The 23,843-nt window shown below is 37.6% G+C and overlaps 1 protein-coding gene across 2 annotated transcripts in view; it reads left to right on the top strand.

Annotated features, from left to right (window-relative positions):
• LOC113095460 (neuropilin-2-like) overlaps positions 1-23,843 on the top strand; it is a 77,927-nt gene that overhangs the window by 17,952 nt on the left and 36,132 nt on the right. For both annotated transcript variants that reach the window (XM_026261031.1, XM_026261018.1), the window contains exons 3-6: positions 7,941-8,122; positions 21,979-22,209; positions 23,062-23,217; positions 23,508-23,677. In XM_026261031.1, the coding sequence (XP_026116816.1) occupies positions 7,941-8,122; positions 21,979-22,209; positions 23,062-23,217; positions 23,508-23,677 (739 nt within the window). The remainder of the gene's footprint in view (positions 1-7,940; positions 8,123-21,978; positions 22,210-23,061; positions 23,218-23,507; positions 23,678-23,843) is intronic.

Below are 23,843 nucleotides of genomic sequence, written 5' to 3' on the forward strand. Positions count from 1 at the left end.
TATAAAGTGACACATTTGGGAATTCAACGATTTTAAAAAGTCTCTCTTTACCCCGAGAAACCAATTTTCCCAGAAAAAAGTTTGAATATCCTTGATGGAAAATAGGACCTAATGCATTCTGATGAGGCCTAAGGCTTTCAATGGCAACATAATGGGAATTGGGAGATGGCACGTTTTAATGGGAACAAGCTGAATTTCGGAAGGCTAGAAAATACTCTTTCCTAAAGGTGTGAGTTAAAAAAAACACAAAAAACAAAAAAAAAACAATGCTGCTTTAAAGCCAGTTTTGTGTTGTTTATAAAAAAGCCTCGGGCTCCTGTGGTCTTCCCCAGTCATCTGCAAATGTCAGCGCTGTATCGGACAGCAATGCTATTTGTTTCAGAACCGGATTGAATATGGCAACCCTCCCTTCCCCTTGGGAACCCTCCCCGGCATCTATTTAATATTTCACAGGCACTTATAGCTTATTAGGCTGCCCCCCCCAGGGGCCGAGCGTGCGGCTTTCCATGCAGACTCTCAACATTATTTAATTTCAATTTTAGTGTCTTGGCCGACTGACGAGCCGTCCTGGAGCATATCCTGCGGCTGCTGGCCTAAAAGCATAGCAGAATTCAAATGAGCAGCCATTGTGTGATTTGATATCGAAAAGTCAATGTGATTGTGTGTCAGACTGAATTATATTCTGAAAAAGCCATTGAGATGAGTTTGAGAAAGCTACAGGACATCTTCATAGGATAATAAAGATATGTCACACAGCCTATCATAATAGTTGTTTGATTTCAGCTAAGTTTTGTTTCCAGGATTCAGCAAGGAAGCTACACCTTGGTCAGATGTGAAATGACTTGTCAAGAGCAGTTTTATTTCCTGTATTGACGTATTTCTTTTTAAAACAGTAATCAATTCTTGCTTTCTCTGGGAATTAAAACAATTACGCTGGTATTGCTAGCACTGTGATGTTATACTGTATGAGCTACAGACAATTTTCTACTTGCTATTGCTAGCCAGAAGCAGATGTTATGTTTTGTTTTTCTTTAAAGAAAATTTTATTGATGTTATTATAAAGTGATTGATTGATTGGTTTACTCTTTACTTAAATGGTAGTGTAAGGAAGTGCTTCTGAAACCTGTCCCGAGGACTCCCAACCATTCCAGATTTTGTATGTATCCATCTTGCAGACTCTACTAATGAGCTGAAGGTTTGAATCAGATGTATTTATTTTTATTTTTTTTGTTAAAGGTAATATTATAGCACATACAGTACATATACAGTACAGACCAAAAGTTTGGACACACCTTCTCATTCAAAGAGTTTTCTTTATCTTCATGATTATGAAAATTGTAGAGTCACACTGAAGGCATCAAGGGCTATTTGACCAAGAAGGAGAGTGATGGGGTGCTGCGCCAGATGACCTGGCCTCCACAGTCACCGGACCTAAACCCAGTCGAGATGGTTTAGGGGTGAGCTGGACCGCAGACAGAAGGCAAAAGGGCCAACAAGTGCTAAGCATCTCTCGGGGAACTCCTTCAAGACTGTTGGAAGATCATTTCGGGTGACTACCTCTTGAAGCTCATCAAGAGAATGCCAAGAGTGCAAAGCAGTAATCAAAGCAAAAGGTGGCTACTTTGAAGAGCCTAGAATATGACATATTTTCAGTTGTTTCACACTTTTTTGTTATGTATATAATTCCATATATAATAATAACAACACATGTGTTAATTCATAGTTTTGATGCCTTCAGTGTGAATCTACAATTTTCATAGTCATGAAAATAAAGAAAACTCTTTGAGTGAGAAGGTGTGTCCAAACTTTTGGTCTGTGCTGTATCACATGCAATCCTTTGATTACTATGATTTTTAAGTGGCATGCTTGATTATATTATATGATATATGACACTTGATGAAGTACTATAGCAGTATCATGAATCATTGATGGCATAAAATGGTAGTACTGTGGTACTTTAATATATGTACTACCCTGTCTTTAATTTCCTTTTATATACAGCACCAGGGTACCATTAGTTACCTATGTGGTGCTATAAGGTTAATAGAAGAATACATTATTATAGTAGTGTCAATGCCTGAAATGCATGAAATTCCTGAAATTATATATTTATATGCATCCATTATCATTTATGTGGATGTGAGCCAAATATAGGTTTCAACAGTGATGTCTAGCGAGCTAGAGGGTCTTATGATAAAAAACAAAACAAAACAAAAAAACACATGCTGCAGTGTTGTTTATTGTGTTGGTTTAAGGCAGTTCAAAGATTAATGGGGTCCAGGCCTATGTTACACCCAGTGTCACCACAACACATCTCTTTTCATTTGAACACAGGCAAGAAACAAACACGAAGTATTACTATACTGTATATGCACAAGACAAACAAGGATAGTAGCATCCGTATCCCAGTGTATCTGTCTGTCGGTCTCTTTCTCCAGACAAACTGCTCTTTAGGGCAGCTAGTGACACCTTGGGGAACTGTGTAGACCTGAAAAAAAATAAAAATGCTTGAAAAACACTGTAGGTGTGAAAAGCAATTAGCAGTGAAGATGCTGGAGGGGAGAGGAGACAGAAAGTGAGATTGGAGAGGAAGACATGTCTGAACATGAGACAGGGACATGGGGCCTTTGCCCTCCTCGTGTCAAGCACATTTACAAACATTCCACTGTCTGGGGAGTTTTCATTACTGCCTGTAGCACCTGAATAACCACTGAATTGTGCATAATTAGCATGCATAATCGCAGCTCTATATCACCACAGTAAACAATTTGAGCGTTATGCCTATAAAACATTATATTACTGTGATAATGAGAAAAATCTTGCATTTAGACACAAGGGCTGTGAAATTGATACAAACTTTTTTTTGTGAGGTAAATAAGTGATCCGGCTGTTGATCAATGGGCATCCTGGTTTGTTTCCACTCTCAAGCGCAGCTCGAAATGCACCGGAGCCATGTGGAGGCGTCTAGAGACGCTCAATATCCATATTTGACACACTCACTTGTCACTGCTAATCCAGGAGCCAAGAGCTCCTACAAAATCAATCACAACCTAATTACACTTGCACACAGTTTACAAGCCTTCATCCCAGCTTTTCTATCTATGGACACAAAACGAGTGAGAGTTTGTGCATGGGTGTGGTTTTACCTACAGTACAGTTCATATAGTTGCTATACTTTGGGAATAAAATTGTCCTCAAAAGTATATTGCATATTCACAATATATTTAAAACATTGTGAATACAGTGATGATCCCCTTTTTCCCCCCTTGACTAATGTCTGTGATCAAAACTTCAGTAGCAAATGTTCAATTATCAGTTCAGTTTCAATGAATTCATGATTGATTTAAAACTCTGATTAGTTACTAAATATATTTATATTAAAACAATTTTGTAAAAATACAGCATGTTGATTTTATTGCTGTTAATATTTTACTATATATTGGTGCATTAAAATGTTAATAGTGAAATATTCTTGCTTGTGTTAATTTAGTGAAAAACAATGTGTAAAACATATATCATCAAAATATCATCAAAAGGCTAAAAAGTGTTGAGTAACTTATTTTTCCATCTAATAATACCAAATAATGCCTTTGTTTAAGGTATAGGGGTAAGATTAGAGTTAGTTGTTATTAGTTGTAATTATAGATATATGTCCTCATGTATGTGTGTGGCACTGAAAAAAAAGCTTTTGATACAGTTAAGTTTCATTTGTATTTTGATGTATTGTTCAGACCATTGTCTATGAGATGTATAGATTGTAAAACTATTGTACATTTGTTTTGCATTAGGATTTCAGATGCTGTACATGGATATGCACGTATGTTTGTGAATGTGTATGTAGCTGAGATGTCTCGGGTCTAAATATACACTGCTGTACCTGAAGTCTGCAAGTGTGCGGTCGGCCAGGGGGGTCCAGAGCAATGAAGACTCAGAGACACCTGCCTCTTTATGTCATTCTGAGGGGGCCCGGGGCCGTGTCAGGCTTACACACACACGCACACACACACACACACGCACACACACACACACACACACACACACACACACACACACGCACACACACACACACGCACACACACACACACGCACACACACACACACAAACACACACACACACAAACACACACACACACACACGTTTGTTTTTGTGGAAAGTGAGGACATCCCATAGGCGTAAAGGTTTTTATACTGTACAAACTGTATATTCTTTGACCCTACACCAAACCCTAACCCTCACAGGAAACTTTGTACATTTTTACTTTCTCAAAAAAATAAAAAATAAAAATAAAAATAAAAACTCATTCTGTATGAAAAATGGGGACATGGGTTATGTCCTCATAAGTCACCCCCTCCTTGTAATACCTGTGTCATACCCATGTCATTATACAGAGTTGTGTCCTGATATGTCACAAAAACAAGAGCACACACACACACACACACACACACACACAAAATCATGTCTGGTTCACTATCCTTGTGGGGACTCTCCATAGGCGTAATGATTTTATACTGTACAAACTGTATATTCTATGGCCCTACACCAACCCTACACCTAACCATTACACCCACAGGAAACTTTCTGCATTTTTAGATTACCTCAGTTTAGGTCCCAACGGTGACACGAGTTCCCATGAGTCGGTGTGCATTTAGGTTTAAGTCCCCATCGGGATAGAAAAACATGTACACACTCCCTGAGTGACGTGGAGCCAGCAGTAATGTGGCTCAACCAGGGATCATTCAGTGCCAACCGGGAAGGAAAAGTTTAAAAGTGCCTGACGTCTTGTCTTCATTCTATGCTGGTTTTGTAGGGAAAGCCCAAACACATTCATTGACATCAACATGTTTTTGAGTTTCTGCACAGTTCTTTGGAGACTCCAAAAGTTATTGGGTTTCCAGGTTTTTCATAGCAATGTTTTAGTTTTTGACAACTTTAAAGCACTATTGCAATGGTGGATTTTTGAAGAACTAAATAATTACAAGCAACATTTTGAAGTCTATTAATTTACTTAATCAGTTCATTCAGCATAGTTCAGTTCTGTGAAGTTCCATCCTCAAATGACAGAAACAATAGATTTTTAATCTTTGACGCTATGCTGGGCAACTTCAGCAACTTTTCCTGTCCATCTTTTCACAGATTAAACCCAAACAAAATTAAAAAATATATAATATAATATAATATAATATAATATAATATAATATAATATAATATAATTAGGGCTGTCAAAAATTGCGCGTTAACGGCGTTAATTAGTTGTTTGTCGTTAATTACGTCAAATTTTTTAACACATTTCACGCATGCGCAGTGTGACAAATTATTCAGGTTAGGAAAGTCTCGTCGATCTCTGAATTCTCAAGATAGTAAAAAACAGCGGCGAGCGCTGCGACGAAAAACACCGAAGAAGCTTAAGGTTTTACCCCAGTTACTCTCAAATACATTCATGCCAAGCTCGATAAACAGAGATGACTTTGGTAGTTGATACGCTGGAGCTTCTTCTTCCTGTTATAGCAGTGATCCTCAAATCTGGCTCGCGAGTTTCCTGCAGAGTTTAGCGCAGACTCCAATTAAACACACCTGCCTGTGATTTACTAATGATCCTAAAGACACTGATTAGCAAACTCATGCGTGTTTGATTAGGGTTAGAGCTAAACTTCGTAGGAAAGTGGATCTCGCGAGCCAGATTTGAGGATCACTGTGTTATAGCGTCCTGTGTTTCACACTGCGCATGCGCAAAACACCTACATGCAATGCAGCGAAAATTACAGCTGTTTGGGAAAGCATATGCATTTTTACTTGGTTTTACTGGCACTTGAAGCCTTCAGAATGTGAAAATATCGATCCTAAAGTATTGTGGCAGAGCAAATGAACACCTCCCAAAAAAAAGAGTGCCCAGAGTGCTGCTTATGTGATTGTGGCACATGTTTTTGTTTCTGAGTTCATTCTTTCGAGTTTCTCTATCCATAATTTCATAGATATGTGGCTATATTTAACCACTGGTTCACCTAAAACTCTTACACTATCTGTAGTTAAATGGCATGGTTTGATATAGTGCTCAGGTAAATTTGATCTAAGTAAATGTTAAACTTTTGAAATTCAGAAAAAAAGAACCACATGATGAAACAATACATGAAAATTATGTATCTGTGTCCTGTTATTTATCTTTTGGTATGCATTTCAGAAAAAAAATGGTTAGGATTCAGGTGTAGTGGCAAATAGTGATTAATCATGATTAATCCACTGAAAATTCTGATTAATTTGATTAAAAATTTTAATCATTTGACAGCCCTAAATATAATATAAATAAGTCCCAGTGCAGCTTTGTTTAAAGTCATTGCTTACAGTTTAGCTGTACAAATTCTTTGTGAATCCATTAAACTGAATCATTTTATAGAATTGCTGGCATCATGCTTTACAACATCTACATATTGTAGATTGTTTTTATTTTTATTTGTAAAGAATGCAATACTAAGTTAAAACTAAACTTGCAGCATTTTGAAGCCGCTCGTTTTCCTTCTTCAAATACTAAGGGCCCTATTTTAATTATCTAAATGCAAAGTGTAAAGCGCACAGCGCAGGTGCACTCAGGGCGTGTCCAAATCCACTTTTGCTATTTTAACGATTGGAAAAACGGTTTGAGCTGGTCTATGACGCAGTCTATTTTCAGCTCCTTAAAATAGCAATGCGCCTGAACACACCTCTTTTTTAGACCAGCACACCCATGGGTGCAAAAATGAGCGCAAATGAATTTGCTAATTAAACGACAAGGCGCTGAACGGGAAAATGCGAATGGCAGTGGACTGAAACTAGCAAACACACTTGCGCTGCGCCTTGTGTCGCATTGCGCCGGGTGTTTTATAGGGCCCTAAGTTGGTTTTAAATCTGCATAGATTCATTTCCATAGTTCGGAGGAAGTCTGGTCACCATGTTGTGCTCTGGAATAGTTTAGTTGGGAATGATGGCATGTGTTTACAGGAATCTTTTTCTTGTTTAGGGGTTAAATGCGGCAAGCATTCCAGAGGTGTGAAAAGAAGTCTGACTCATGCATTTCTATGGCCAAGTTTATTAGAAGGAAGCACACATGCAGACAGTTTGATGGATTTTTGGGAGTCTTTTGCACCATTTAGACATTGTGTGTGAAGTGTTTTGGCAAAAGAGGGGCAACACACATTAAGGGATTATTTTGGCCGGACAGGTGGTCATTGTCTCTGAAGTGACATGGAAAAACGTGTGTTTGTTGTGATAAGGCAGCAGTCCACGCAGGGTCAAAGGTCATCCCCACCTCAACTTAAAATAGCTCCTAGCAGTTCCTTCACACTCTGTTGGTCTTATTATGCCTTTGGCCCTGTGGCTTGTGATGATACATTGATGTGTAAAGACACAAAACGATCGGTCTGTGCAAGAAACTGAAGAATATTTATATCATATTTTACCTCTGATGCACTGCAACATCTGAACTGTGTGATCACCTCCTCAAAACAGCCTGCTCTTGAGGCGTCTTCTTCTTCTTGCTTTAACGGCGGATCGCAGACTTACAAGAGTATTACCACCACCTATCTCTCAAATTGACCATTGACATTCTATCTACAATCTCAATTAGGAGTGACAATGGTCCACTTGAGAGATAGGTGGCGGTAATACACTTATAAGTCTGCGATCCGCCATAGAGCAAGAAGAAGACACCTGTTTAGGGGTGAGCACTTGTATATATATATATATATATATATATATCTTTTTCTTGTTTAGGGGTTAAATGCGGCAGCATTTTTATTTTATATCGATTAATGCTTATTTAATTCCAAGCTAAGAAAATGTTTTTTTGATTTTAATTTTGATTTTAATAACTATACTATAATAACCCTTTTGCAGACTTTGGCATTTTGCATGTATACCAGAGAATCAAATCCAAAAATAGCATTTAAGCATGTACTGTTTTTTGTTTAAGGTATGACTTCATAGAGATTCGAGATGGGAATTCTGAGTCCGCGGACCTGTTGGGAAGGCACTGCAGTAATATTGCACCTCCTGCCATAATTTCCTCGGGTCCAGTCATCCACATCAAGTTTGTGTCTGATTATGCACACCAGGGTGCCGGTTTCTCCCTGCGCTATGAGATCTACAAAACTGGTGAGCGAGCTCAATCCCACTACTGCCATGCGGTTAAGGAAACAGACATTTTGAGGAACACTTTTTTTTTTTTGAGGAACAAAATTTTATTCCTGACAATGAACAGCTCAAGCATTCTCATCCTATAAGTCAGTTCACGAGATTGCTGCTGTTATAATCATTGGAGAGTGTAGGATTCACATTTACTTCACAGACAACCATTTTAAATTTAGTTGTGTTGCACTGCAACATCAGCCACTTTTCATGTGTTTGTCTTTTGCTTTAAATTATTTTTAATTATTTAATATATATATATATAAAACCTCATTTTATTTCATTTATATATTTATATACACTGTACATTTATTTTACACAATATAGAAAGTATTTTTAAATTAACATGTATATTTACACACTACCGCTCAAAAGTTTGGAATCAGAGCGAAAAACAGGAAAAAAATTATATTGCAAAATATTATTACGATGTAAAATAAACTTTTAGATTTATGTAAAGATCTAATTTATTCCTGTGACACAAAGCAGAATTTTCAGCATCATTACTCCAGTCTTCAGTGTCACATGATCCTTCAGAAATCATTCTAATATGCTGATTTATTATCAGCGTTTGAAACTGTTGTCCTGCTTAATAATTTTTGGAATCTGTGATACTTTTTTCAGGATCCTTTGATGAATGTAAAGTAAAAAAATAAGAGCATTTATTTAAAATCGAAATCTTTTCTAACAATATACACTACCGTTCAAAAGTTTGGGGTGAGTAAATTTTTATTCTTTCTTTTTTTGCAGTTAATTAAAACTTTTAATCAGCAAGGATGTGTAAATTTGATAAGAAGTGATAGCAAATATTTATATTGTTAGAATAGATTTATATTTTGAATAATTGCTGTTCTTTTTTACTTTTTATTCATCAAAGAATCCTTAAAAAAATATATTGCAGTTTTCAAAAAAATATTTGGCAGCACAAATATTGCCAACATTGATAATTCTAATAATAAATCAGCATATTAGAATGATTTCTTAAGAATCATGTGACACTTCAGACTGGAGTAATTGCTGATGAAAATTCAGCTTTGCTATACAAAAATAAATTATATTTTAAAGGATATTAAAATAGGAACCATTATTCTATATTGTAATAGCATTTTAGCATTTTATCATTCACATCATTTCTGAAGTTTGATGTCAGATTTACAGCTCATTTTTTTATGTCCTTTTTAAGGGTCCTGCTGAAAAGATGTATGCCAATATTAGGATTCTGCACCCCCCCCCCCCCCCCCCACAAAAAAAAGAAAAAAAAAATCTGTTTATTTATTCAGCATGGCAATATTTCTTAAGAAACACTTCACATAAGCTGTTTTTTGTTTTTGTTTTTTTTGGTCATTGTTTCTCCAGATGTGGACACAAGTAGCCCATTTTCTTCAGCTGTTTTCTCTTGTCACTCAGTGGTTGGGGTGTTTATGTGTGAACTCTCACTCAGTCTCTGTTTTGATTGATGGCTGATTGGAGCAGGCTGGTTTTTGAGGGTCACGAGTGGCTCAGGTTGATTTTGGAGGCGCTCTTGTTACACTGTTAATCTCGTTAGTGGAATGACCTCCTGCAACCTTTAACCCGTGGTTCCAGAAGGCCACGGCTCCTCCGTCCTGCTGCAAGGCCGTCAGACACGCTGATTCTTAAATGTTCCCTCAAAGTTTCCGAAGCGCTCCCAGACCAATTAAACATCAAGGGAGAGAAAAAAATAAAATAAACTGAGTTTAGAGGAAAGGCGGGGAACTCTTTTCATCCCTCCACGAGCATGCCGGGAATGACCTCTTAATTGGACTCTGATCTCTCGTCTTGGGGGAATTAGAGTTTGGAGTGCTTTGGCAATTTGTGCATGGACTTTGAAGCCATTTAGAGCCATCTGTAGGGATTTCACTGTACTAGTACAGTTCATGCTTGCAAGACATCAGAAAACTCTGTTTTTGAAAATATTAGGCCTGTTTGTTCATGAAAAGTTGTTCTGGGTGGTTACCAGAGAGTTTTTATGTGGATTTAAAGGTGTTCTGACTAGTTGCTAGGTATTTTTAATAAAATTTTATTATTATTATTATTATTATTTAGAGGTTTAAGTTAAATAGATCAAATTTCTATTATTGTTATTATTATTATTATTGAATTAGCTTATATATGGATGTATATTTAAGAACTTCAAGAACGTTGCACTGGCCGTACACTCGTGGGAGTGCAGCGATTATGATGTTGATGTTGTTTTGCTACAGTGATGATTAGACTGGTAACATAAGCACCCTGGCTTCATTATGGCTGATGGGGAAAACAGCAGAGTTATTCTGTCTCTAAGCCTTCACCTCACCTCAGTAATAGCTGAAATCATCACCATTGCCCTCAGGTACTGTTCCCACAGATATTGTTGCTAACTCTAGTAGCATTACTCACATAACAAGCCCACAATCTAATTTTACACTAACCAGAGACAGCCCAAGAACATCATATATTTTTAAAATATAAAACAAATATACATAAAGTAATTTACATTTATGTATAAATATATAATAATTGTATGTTCCCATAAATCTCTGTTGCATCACAACAATGATAAAATACATAGATAATGCATTAAATACAAACCTAACGCACATCCTTTGATATTTAGTTGGTCTAGTGCTAAAAAGCTCCTGTGTGTCAGGGGAGTGAAAAGAGAAGAACTAGGAAATATGTCCATTTTATTCTGACCAAAATCACTTGAGCACACATAATGTCATAATTATGATTTTCAAACTCATTAGGAACATCCCAGGAGGAGGACATGAAGACAGCATTAGTGCGTAAGATCCTCATGTTTTCCAAACACTTCTTTCCACGATAAAGACAAATGAAGAACTGTTGCGATTTCCTGTGCCACAGAATAATGGCTGTTTATTGAGGCAGAGTAGTTCAGAAAGTCTGTCTTTACTGGTTTTGAAAGTTATAAAGACTGCCAAAAAGGAGGTATAAGAAAAAAACAAAAATCAGCTTCTATTTTTGAGGGACCTGTTGTTTAGAAAAACTGCTCCAACCACTTGAATTGTGGGAAAGTGTTAGCGTGGGTGAGTCTAAGCGTTTATGTCTGTTTATATAGAGATGCGTCGCAGAGATAATGATCTTTGGTGAACACTTTCCTCCGATGTATGTTCTCTTAGCCAGCACTGGGAGCGAGAACATCAAACCTAATTTATATTCATGCAGAGATCCCACACTGGTCTCTGGCTGACCCTCGGGTAACATCGAATCTGTTATGTAGATGATCTCTTAAGGCCATTATGGCTGAATAACGCTCCTTAAATCTTTTTTTTTTTTTTTTTTTTTGGAATTTTTTCTGTTTGTTTGGCTTAGAGCAACAACATGTTTGAAACCTTTAAAATTTAACAGTGGTGATAAGGCACATTCAGAAAGTTTACAAAATGCAGTTCCGAGTAGATTAGCTCATGCTTTGCTTGGTCATGGATAGAATCTCCACAGACATCTGCAAAATCTCAGCACCTGTCATTCAAAAAATTCAGCTCATGCTCTGCGCATTGGTGTAATTTGTTAATGCTCTAGTACGACTGTAGTTTTCTCAACTGTAACGATTAGTGGTCACACACTTCAAAGGAGTTTTTGCGAGATAGGAACGAGTAAACCACGTTATGGAAGGAGCTGAGAATCAGGTTGGAATATAAATGGACTGAGAATAAGCCTTTGTGGTTCTCCGGACACATTGATATGATTTGATTCGCAGCATTTTCTGAATTCAGCATGTGTAGAAGCAATTAAAGGGATAGTTGATCCAAAAATAAATATTTTTGCATCACTCACTCACCCTCATTGTGCTGCAAACCTGTATGGCTTTCTAAATACAAACACAAAATATATATTACGTAGAATTTGTCACCTGGTTTTGTCAATATAATGGAAGTCAGTGAGGTCCAAAATAACTCTGAATCTGAACCCATTGACAAAACAACGTTGTTATTATAAAAAAAAATACAGATAATAATGATAATAATAATGATGATAATAATAAACAAAAATAAAATATAATAAAATAAACATTAACAAAAAAAAAAAACGTTCATTGAATTGACAATAAAAATGTATTGCTAACTAAAGCTGCTATAATAATAATAAATAATTATTAAAGCTAATTAAAGCTAAAATAAAATATATATTTTTTTTTTGCTGAAAAAATAAAAAAATGCACTAAATAAATAAACTTAACTTTAATTACTAAGTACTCAGTAATTGTAAGTACTAAAATTGACACAGGCATTGAAAACATGGGTGAGTAAATGAGGACAGAATTAAAATTTTACAGCGAATTTCCCCTTTATGTATACAGCTCAAGTTTGAAAGTTTGTTGTTTTAACCTTTCACCCTTGAATGGACGTGTATGACCTAATGGGTCTGTCAAAACCCATCAATCCCCTAAACCCCCTGTTCTTCTGCTCCCCTTCCCTTTTGCTGCCCCGTTTCTCTGCCCCAGTTTAGTGTTTCCAGACTGTTACCCTCAGTGGCATATGCAACATAACAACCCCTCCTGCCCCAGTCACATGACTGTGATGCTGTTGCCAGGGTTACTGCGGAAGACTTCCTGCTGAGCAGCCTTCAGGCTCACCACTGCTGCCGTCTTCCAAGTGCACACTCTAAAGAAAGTGCTAGAAGAACCGATTAGGTCCATAGTTCTCTTTTACTCTGGGTAACATCAGTGCTGCCCCCCACCTGAGGTGGAGAAGTGGTCTAGAGGCCATCCTGGTCATCCAGTGGAATTTACTGCCACTTTAACAGTTGCTTTGAATCTGGTCAGATGCCGTCTGTCTCGCAGTCTCACTTCCTCTTCTCCTATAAAACATCCCATTTAAAGTCTTCAGCTCTAACTACCTCTTCTTAAAGCGGCAAAACAAAAAAGGAAGGAAATAGCTTTCTTCTAGCTAGCATTGAGATGAAATAGATAGCAAATGGATGGATGTTGTTTTTGAAATCTCAATAATGCAACGAATTTGCTTAAATATTGCACACATCTATATACCTTGAAGAAATATCCCAATTTTGACTTTTTATCTCAAAATATATCTTTTAGTATGTCATAATTAAAAAATTGTATCTCACATTTATGACTTAGTATCTAATATTTTTTTAACTTTTTATCTCATTATGCTTTTTAGGTCATAAATATGTTTTTTCTTTATCTAATAATTCAGACTTTTTATGTATTTAAAACTTTATCTGATAATTATGGCTTAGTAGCTTATATTTTCAACGTTTTATTTCATTATGGCCTTTTATCCCAATTTTGACTTCTTATCCGATTATGATTTAGTGTCTCACAATTTAAACTTTGATCTCACAATTATGTCTTAATTCTAATTTTGATGTTTTATGTCTGAATTATGTCACAATTTGTACTTTTTATTCACATTTTTATTAAAAAATTTGTGTATGTGTTGTCTTTTTCATAATTTTAGAGACTCTAATCCCTGACCCTAAACTTTTGATTGGTAGTCAGATATTGTGTCAGATCCTTATAATGAACTGGTGGCAGTTGTAAAACATCATCTTCAACTATGTTTGACGTTCTCTACTGAAGCAAGTGCTATTCTCAATATTACTTCCATCTCAAACGTAGATCCCAAAAGCAGATTTGAGTCTTAAACTAGCTTAATAAGAGTCCCTGAGCAGCGTTTTTTAAATTCTAAATACAGATAATCTGTTAATAAAATCGTTCAATCCTACAAAACTCTACAGCAGACCATAATAAACCATAACTAATCTTCTGGGAAGATTTTTTCAATTGTCATTTGTTTAAAAATCACAGCCATTCACTCCAAATAGAATAATTGAATTTTTTTTCTATTTCTTTGTTCAATTTTCAAGTTAGATGAGTTTTATTTTTATTAGGGGTGCTCCGATCACGATCGGCCGATCGTTAATGCGTATCTCCTCAGTAAAGCCGGTTTTCTAATCAGCGGTTAATTCCATCAGGTGCGTGATTTCACATAGAGCTGCTGTTACTACACAGAGCCGTTGTTAACTGAGAAGATGGGCCAATAAACGCTGAAAATTAACGTGATTTGCGCATCTTCTCTATTAACAACGGCTCTGTGTAGTAACAGCTGCTCTATGTGAAATCACGCACCTGATGGAATTAACCGCTGATTAGAAAACCGGCTTTACTGATGAGATGCGCATAACGATCGGCCGATCGTGATCGGAGCACCTCTAATTTTTATTGTGAATTTAAGTCCTGGGCGTGGATGAAAGACAGAAAGCAGTGTCATCAGAGTTTTGTTGACGGCAAGTTGATCTCAACTGACTGGGGGAAGTGAGTGAATAATGCAGTGAGTGAAAACAGACTTTGTTGTCCCATGAGAAGTCAGATAGAGGGAGTTAAAAGAAGGAGGCAGCAGAAGGGAGAAATCCCTCGCACATTTGAGCATGAGCACTCACGCCACCTGAGTTTCTACCCAGCAACTAACCCTTTAGTTGCCACGCCTCCTCCATTACCGTACGGTCAACTGTAGTGACAGGCAGGCCACAGACACTGTACCGCAGCGGGAGGCATGTCCCGAGGTGGAGGAAGAGACTGCTTTGGTTTGATCATAAGCATGAACTAATAAGAAGTAAGGGTGGGCACTCATGCATGCATGCTCCTCGTCACTGTGTTTTACACACACACACACACACACACACACACGCACACACACACACACAAACACACACACACACTCATGCAGTGGCGGTATGCATGGCAGGGTTCAGTGTGCGGGGCAGCCGGCCAAGTGGAAGTGTAATAGAAGCGGACTTTGACGGGACGACCCACTGCTAGAGGAAACTAAAAACCACTATGTGAAGATCTTTATTTAGAACAGACACTAACACAATCCTCTACCAAACACAATGGTGGAGTGGGTTATGCCTGTTCTCTTTACACAATCCAGTCCTCAATATTTGTGTCTTTTTTGTCCGTTTTTTATTTCATAAAGAAAATAAATTGGTTAAATAAGAAGGTTCATCATGCTATTTAAACACTGCTCCAAAGTGCATGATCATTATCTGAGGAAACTGTTTAAAGGGACACTAAGTAGGAATTACTCCCATCTAGTGGTGAAATTGTATTTTGCATTCAAACTAATTTTGCTCTCCAGCACCTTGCTTTTTCAAATGCGCGTTGCATCTACGGTAGGCGATATGTACCAAAAAGCTTTGACGGGATGTCTTCTAATAGCACTTCGTAGAGTTTTCCTTCAGGTGAACAGGTGTGTTATTTCAAACAAACAGCAACATGACCATAAACAAACGAATGTTACAGCATGAATTAATGACTGTGGAAAACATGAAATATTGTAATTAGTAGTTATGTCTTCTTTATTCGTTATATTTTCTGAATAATGTGCATTGTTAGATATAAAAAAAATATTGTAATATAGATTGTAACACTGACTTACCTGGCGAGAAGAAAACTGGCCACTTCAGCGTCTCTTTTGAAATCTTTATCCAGCATTAGCTCTTTCCACCTAGAAAAAGCTTCCCCGACATTAACTCTTGTTTTCTGTAATCTACGGTCACGTTTCCTTTTACGTTCTATTTTTGACTGTTTTGGCGACGATGTTTTCTTCCCCTGTGGCGCGGCATATGTATGCAATCCAGACTTTTAAACTTGCCGGTGCAGTTTCAAGCGCCTCTCACTGCTCTGCACCTGCGTTTCTGGCTCTGACCGAAAACGCGCTGTGGAAACGCGTTGGCTTAGTACTTTTTGTCCCTCTCTGCTATTATAGTTTTGCAAGATGGCAGAACTACATGGAAGACTCCGTCGACCTACCCGTCCCATGTATATAAAGATAATAAATTCTTCATTTACAAGGATTAGTTTAAACATACTATTATAGCTTTTTAAATCAATATTTTGAATTATAAGCTTAATTTGGCCTTATTAATTCTTATTTCAGTTTTAATTATTTTAGTATATAAATTTAATCTAAATGGAATGATAAATTTTGCCTTGGCAGCTAGACTTTGTTTTACTTACTTATTTTTAGTTAGTTGTTTTTATGTAGTATATACATATATAATAAAAAAGTATTTGAATATATTTAAAATATACATATTTATTTCAATATATATATTGATAATATGAAAAAAAATGTATACAGTTTGTATTGTAAATATATATGATATACATATGAGAATTATATACATAATTATGATTTTTCATATAAGTCAAAGAACATTTACTAGACAAGTACATTTTTATTGACAGCTTTTTTAAAGCCCGAACCCGTTTACAGCCCGACATTATTCAAATGTGCGCACGCACACAGCTCTTTTGCCTTTTGTCAACAATGAGTAATTTATTCATGTTTTAACATAATTTACTCATAACTAACGTAGACTAGACCACTTGGAAGTTGGAATAAAGAAATAAAATAAGTCCTCTGTGACATCGTAACATCTCAGCATTCTAGACAGGCTCATTTAACCTATAAATAGGCCAACGCACCAATAAAAACGAGTCATTTAAAAAAAGAAAATTAAGATAAATTTTAAATTAGGATGGGTATTTGGCAATAACGAAATTAAGATAAAGGCTCCGCCGGATTTGCTTTATTTAATAAAAGAATAATGCCAACATTAGCGTAAATACTCTGTCAACATTATGCATTTAAGACTCAATGAATATTTAGTTATCATTTGAAAAACCTTTACTGACAGAGATTAGGCTAGGCCTACATGTTTTTGTGGAGGAAAATGATTGAATCCACTGTAGATGTCTTCAGCGCGTTCCTGCACTCACTGATGGTGCATCATTATTCACTCATTATTCTCATCAGAATCAGAATCAGAATCAGAATGAGCTTTATTGCCAGGTATGTTTACACATACGAGGAATTTGTTTTCGTGACAGAAGCTCCGCAGTACAACAGAATGACAGCGACAGAACATAAAACACATAATAAAAGAATAAAAAATACAAATATGTAGACAGTGAATGACAATATACAAATGACAATTGTAGGCAGGTATATTACAAAGTGAAGTTATGTATGTACATATATATTGTGTGCAAAATTTAAGTGTATACTAAGTATGTGTGTTAGATAAATAAAGTGTATGTGTATATACATATAAAGTGTAGTGTGTTCGCCATTATTGTCAGCTGTTCATAAGATGGATTGCCTGAGGGAAGAAACTGGTCCTGTGTCTGGTCGTTCTAGTGCTCAGTGCTCTGTAGCGTCGACCAGATGGCAACAGTTCAAAGAGGGAGTGTGCTGGATGTGAGGGGTCACTCTGGATAAGTACAGTTCTTGAATAGATGGGAGAGTTGAACCGATGATTCGCTCAGCAGTCCGGACTACTCTCTGTAGTCTTCTGAGGTCAGATTTAGAAGCTGAGCTGAACCAGACAGTTACTGAAGTGCAGAGGATGGATTCGATGATGGTGGAGTAGAACTGTTTCAGCAGCTCCTGTGGCAGGTTAAACTTCCTCAGCTGACGAAGGAAGTACAACCTCTGCTGGGCCTTTTTTACGATGGAGTCAATGTGAATGTCCCACTTCAGGTCCTGAGAGATGGTGGTTCCCAGGAACCTGAATGACTCCACTGTAGTCACAGTGCTGTTCATGATGGTGAGTGGGGGGAGTGCAGGGGGGTTTCTCCTAAAGTCCACGATCATCTCCACTATTTTGAGGGTGTTCAGCTCCAGGTTGTTGAGAGTGCACCAGACAGCCAGCTCTTTTACCTCCTGTCTGTAAGCAGACTCGTCACTGTCCTGAATGAGGCCGATGAGTGTGGTGTCGTCTGCAAACTTCAGGAGCTTGACAGAGGGGTCCTTAGATGTGCAATCGTTGGTGTACAGGGAGAAGAGCAGTGGGGAGAGAACACAGCCCTGGGGAGCTCCGGTGCTGATTGTACGGGTGCTGGATGTGTATTTTCCCAGCCTCACTAGCTGCTGCCTGTCTGTCAGGAAGCTGTTGATCCACTGACAGACGGAGGTGGGCACGGAGAGCTGATTTAGTTTGGGCAGGAGGAGGTTTGGGATGATCGTGTTGAAGGCCGAGCTGAAGTCCACAAACAGGATCCTCACATAAGTCCCCGGTCTGTCTAGGTGTTGCAGAACATAATGCAGTCCAATGTTTTCTGCATCGTCCACAGACCTGTTTGCTCTGTATGCAAACTGAAGAGGATCCAGCAAGGGCATTATAAACACGGTCAAAACTTTTCCACACCTCAGAGTTTGCTTTAGTTGCTGGTGCAACCAAAACGTAAACACCAGAGGCAAGCCTCCGTTACACCTGCTCAGGATTCATTTTCGCATCTTTCTCGCGCTAATCGAAACACATCACATGGCCGCGCGTTTACCTCGCAAACCGGAGCGCAAGCCCGAGCCCGCTTAAGATGATAGAAATTAAGCCCGAACCCAAATGAACCCATCGGGTCCCGACGGGTCCCATCGGGTTCGGGCAAAGATCTTCAGCTCTAAGATGAGTCTGATCAAAATGTTTTGCATTAAGATTAGAAATTAACTACAATATTTTTCCTATTCTTTTGCAGATATTTTTTAATTTTTTTAGTAAAGTGTTTGTATTTAAAGAAAATGTATTAGTCTCATTTCATTTTGTATCAGCATTGCCCATGATTCACCCTGAACTTGATGTCAGTCATTAAAAACCAATGTCCTATTTTGTTTAACCTTGTGGCCTGAAGGACAAAACATGGCTTTACCTCAGCCCATTCTCCCCTATGCTCTTCTTTTCATCATTTTGCGTTGTATTTTCAGCAAATTTCTCAATTGAAGAGCTTTCTTTGTGTAATACATAGCTGTGGTGTTACCGTCCTCCACACAAGCAGAAGCTGTGCTATTTACATCACTGTGTGTGGGAGAGCGAAGGTAGTGTTTGAAAAGCAGGAAGGCTTGTGTGTGTGTGTGTGCGCACCACACTGCGCTTCATCTCATTTTTGCTTTCTTTCCTTCTCCTTGTGTGGCTTCCTTGGGTTTTTTTCTGTGCTCAAGTGAGCCTGTGTATCCAACACATACATTAACCGCGGTACCAGCCGTCACCCACAAGTGTGTTGAGTGTTGCACACATACTGGAACCTGCTGTTCATTTGGCCTGGAGCTACACAGGTCCGCTGCTAATCATTAGGCACATCGAGACACTGACCTCTTGACAGCCACCACAAGTTTCTATAAGGTCTGTCTCTTCTTTCTATAGAATCCTGGGCAATTTGCTGCCCTCCACACAGGAAACAGTGTTGGTTAAATGGTGTCACTGGTGTGAGAAACCACAGAGACCACAAGTAATTCTGACATGGTTTTATCTGATTGTAGTGACTGAGTCAGCTCAAAAATGATGTCATCCTCATGTAATTCCAAATCTGCAGGACTTTCTTCCCTCTGTACATCATGAACTGACATGCTAGAGAGGATGCTTCATGTACCTTTGCATCCATACATTTTTTTATTTTTAAACCCAGAAATGAATTCTTTTTTCTTTTAATGGTTCAAACACTGATGAATAGAATAAGCAGACAAACACTTATTATCATTACTCAAAATTCGAAAAATTTTAATTAAAAATAGTATAAATTTGTTTTGAAAGTGACGTGACATTCAGCCAAGTATCGTGACCCATACTCAGAATTTGTGCTCTGCATTTAACCCATCCGAAATGCACACACACACAGAGCAGTGAACATACACACACACACACACACTGTGAAAACACACCCGGAGCAGTGGGCAGCCATTTATGCTGAGGCACCAGGGGAGCAGTTGGGGGTTCGATGCCTTGCTCAAGGGCACCTAAGTCATGGAATTGAAGGTGGAGAGAGAACTATACATGCACTCCCCCCACCCACAATTCCTGCCGGCCCGGGACTCGAACTCACAACCTTTTGATTGGAAGTCCGACTCTCTAACCATTAGGCCACGACTTTGGGGAAGTCATTTTTTAATGTATTTAAATTTTTAGCTTGAGAATGAACACCCTCTATTGCTTTATAAAAACCTTTAGCTTTAATATTTTTATGATTATGATCATTTTTCACGCCTAAAAACAACATTTAAACAATTAACTGTTTCATGGCCAGATCTACAGGAGTACTAGAGAGAAAGCAAAAAATAAAAAATAAAAATAAGCAAGAGAACATCAGTTGAAGCTGTAGAAATAGGAAAGTCGCAAAACATGTTTTACAAACGCTCCAGTGTCTATTTGCGTTTGAACTCTGGAGAGCTTCAACAGTCTCAATTTTCAGCGTGTTTTTGTAGCTCTAATCAATGCAGCCAATCACCAACATTTTCTGTTGATTTCATGAATAAGAGATTCATTGTGCAGTGTGGAGCTTCATCGATTATAACAGAACTTTGTGAGATCGCGATAAGCTGAAATGAGTGACAGCTTTTTACTTATTAATAAAGGAGTTCTCTTTGCAGGCTTTCTTGGCTAATCCATTCAGAATTTGAATACGTTTTATCTTTCATGATGCTAAGAGGACCAGTGACTGCGGCATTTAAATGTGGATGGCGCTATCAATGGACAGGGCAAAAAAAAAAAAATCTAAATAGATGTAGGCCACCATTAAAACTAGATTACCCTTAGTGATTTGATTCTGGAATAGGGTCTGCTTGTATCTGGAGAAGTAGAACAAATAATAATTTTTATATATTTATATATTATATTTATATTTTATTTACCCCATAAATTAAAGCATTGTGTGTAGGGAATTCTAGTCCATAAATATGGCTCTGGTCCCTCCTTGATCTTTTACCCATTTATGCTGTTAGCACCTTGTATAGGTTTGTCTCCACCACATTTGAGAGCAAGGCATGATATGCGGCACATTTGCTCAAAGTGAGCACTGTGCATAATCTGTATACTTTACAAACTGCGTCCATCTTTTGCCATCCACTTAGTCTTGTTTGTTTTGTTTAATCTCTCTGTCTCTTTCGCTCCCCTCCGCCTCATATTTACACTTGTTTTTGCTGCATTTCTTCCGCTCTGCATTCAGACGGTGTGCCAGGCACATTGGCATCGCGAGCAGGGGCATGGAGAAGGTGAACAGCAGTTTGAAATGTGAATTAGAGAGGGAAAGGGGCGTGTGAGAGCTCTCCGTGGCCAGGAATCAGTAAACAGGCTTTCATTTCATGACATTCTCTCGCTCGAGTGTGTCTGGTAAACACATGCACAGAATACAGCACCATATCACACCGCTGAACAAGAGAATCCACGTTCACCAGAACACCCCGGAAGGTTTACGAGTGGATGAGGAATTGCTTACTTAGAGAAATGTGTCTCTTTGACAAAAACACACACGTTTACAACAAATATGTTCATTTATCAAACTGAATTTATTCACTAATTCTAAGCTGAAGGTCCCTTACACAAAGAAAACATATTTGCTTATATATTAAACTGTTTAATGTCTTTTGAAAATATACAAAATAGTATATAGTGTATAATACATTACAATTTATAGAACAATACTGAGGAATTGCTACTTTGAATGATATGAGACAGATATATTTTGTGATCTGAGCACTCGAGCCATAACGTTATACATATCAAATATCATTTTCCACCCACCGTGTTGCCTCATCATATGTTCATATGTATCAATATATAGCAATTCGTGTTACATACATATATTGAAAAATATAATCACTAGTTTCCCATATATTATTTTTTTCCCTTTTTTATTATAAATAATGAAATTATTTAATTAAATATGAAAGAAAATGGGTCTGTCTTCCCATCCAAATCTTGTCGCTATGATGTAAGTGCCGATAATTAATTGCAGTCTGTCATGTTATCTTAATCCACATTTCTCTTTTGTGTTTCTGTTTGTTCTGCAGGAGCCGAGCACTGTTTCCGTAATTTCAGCGCTCCAACCGGAGTGATCGAGTCTCCTGGTTTCCCTGACAAGTACCCTCATAATTTGGAGTGCTCCTTCATCATCATCCCTCCTCCTCAGACGGAGGTCACACTCACCTTCCAGACCTTTGACCTGGAAAATGACCCTTTGCTGTTGGGGGAAGGAGAATGCAAGTATGACTGGCTGGAAGTTTGGGATGGCCTTCCACAAGGTTAGTGTTGGTATTTTATTCATATATACTGTATGGACCTATATATATATATGTCTTTCAGAATGAACACATTATCAAAAGTGACAGTAAAGACATTTATAATACAAAAGAATTATAAATGTATCCTAAAAAATGTGTCAATGGTTTCCAACATATGAAGCAGCCCAGCTGTTTTCAACATTGATAAAAAGGAGTGCTTCTTGAGCAGTGAATCTGCATACTAGAATGATTTCTGAAGGATCATGTGACATTGAAAACTAGAGTGATGATGCAGAAAATTCAGCTTTGCATCACAGGAATAAATAACTTTTTAAAATATAATCAATTAGAAAACAGGTATTTTAAACTGTAGTAATATTTCACAATTTATTTGACTGATTTTACTGTATTTTTCAATATATGAAATGCATTCTTGGTGAGAGACTTCTTTCAAAAACATTTTTTAGATCTTAGCGACCTAAGACTTTTGAATGTTTACATTTTTCCTATCATATCTTTTATCAATCGCACAAATAGTGTGTAGAAGAGGGTGTTCATAGTACTGTAAACATCTCAACTACTCACACAGTAACCCACATTTCATCACTTCACACCACACTCACAATCAGTCTGGGATCAAACTCAGCTCTGGTCTTGCTGACATCCAGGGATCACAGGAGCAAGGGAGAGGGACAGTAAATCAGGGATAAGTAGGAGAGAAATCAGAGGAATACTATGAGGAAAGCTCATAATCCATGGAGCTGAGGGAATTTAAGGCACGAGATGCCTCAGCAGATCCACTTCACTCTAAGATATGCTTCTATTCTCTCTCTATGATCTCAAATCAGTTTGTTCCCCCTCTCTTGTGTTCAGTGGGACCCCTGATCGGACGATACTGTGGGACGAAGATCCCTCCAGAGATCCAGTCTTCCACAGGTCTTCTGTCGCTTTCCTTCCACACTGACATGGCTGTGGCCAAAGATGGTTTCTCTGCCCGCTTTAACATGACTCACAAGGAAATTAGTGACAGTAAGTATATCATTTTCTGATCATATTCTTTGTGTAACCCAGCACCTTAAAGTAAACACAAATCACTGTTTTGTTTGTTTGAGCCCAACTTTAACTACATTCATCAAACGTTGTGGTTTGTTTGTAAGTTAAATATATAAATATAAATAATTGTATTTATTTATTTAAAAATGTAAATTAAATCATTTGAAAAAGATATCAAATAAATATATTTAAAAAATAAAAAAATATTTGAATTATTGAATTACTTTGAATTATTTAATTATTGAATTTTGTTCTCTCTCACTCAGCATTTCACTGTAGCAATGCATTTGGAATGGAGTCTGGGAAGATATCTGATGATCAGATTTCGGCCTCCACCTCATTTTATGATGGTCGCTGGCAGCCCCGTCAGGCTCGTCTGAACAACGAGGACAATGCCTGGACGCCCAGCGAGGACAGCAACAAGGAATACATACAGGTAAGCTAATCACACACTAGAACTTATTGGTACATTTGACATACAGTCAACATTTCATTAGAAAAAAAAGGATGTGTAGTGATGGAATTGCTATTATTCACAAAATATTAGCAACAATATCTTTATGAATTGTTCAGAAACCATTTTTATATAAGGTGTTAGACTG

The sequence above is a fragment of the Carassius auratus genome, chromosome 1 (genome assembly GCF_003368295.1).
Source record: "Carassius auratus strain Wakin chromosome 1, ASM336829v1, whole genome shotgun sequence".
Lineage (NCBI taxonomy): Eukaryota > Metazoa > Chordata > Actinopteri > Cypriniformes > Cyprinidae > Carassius > Carassius auratus.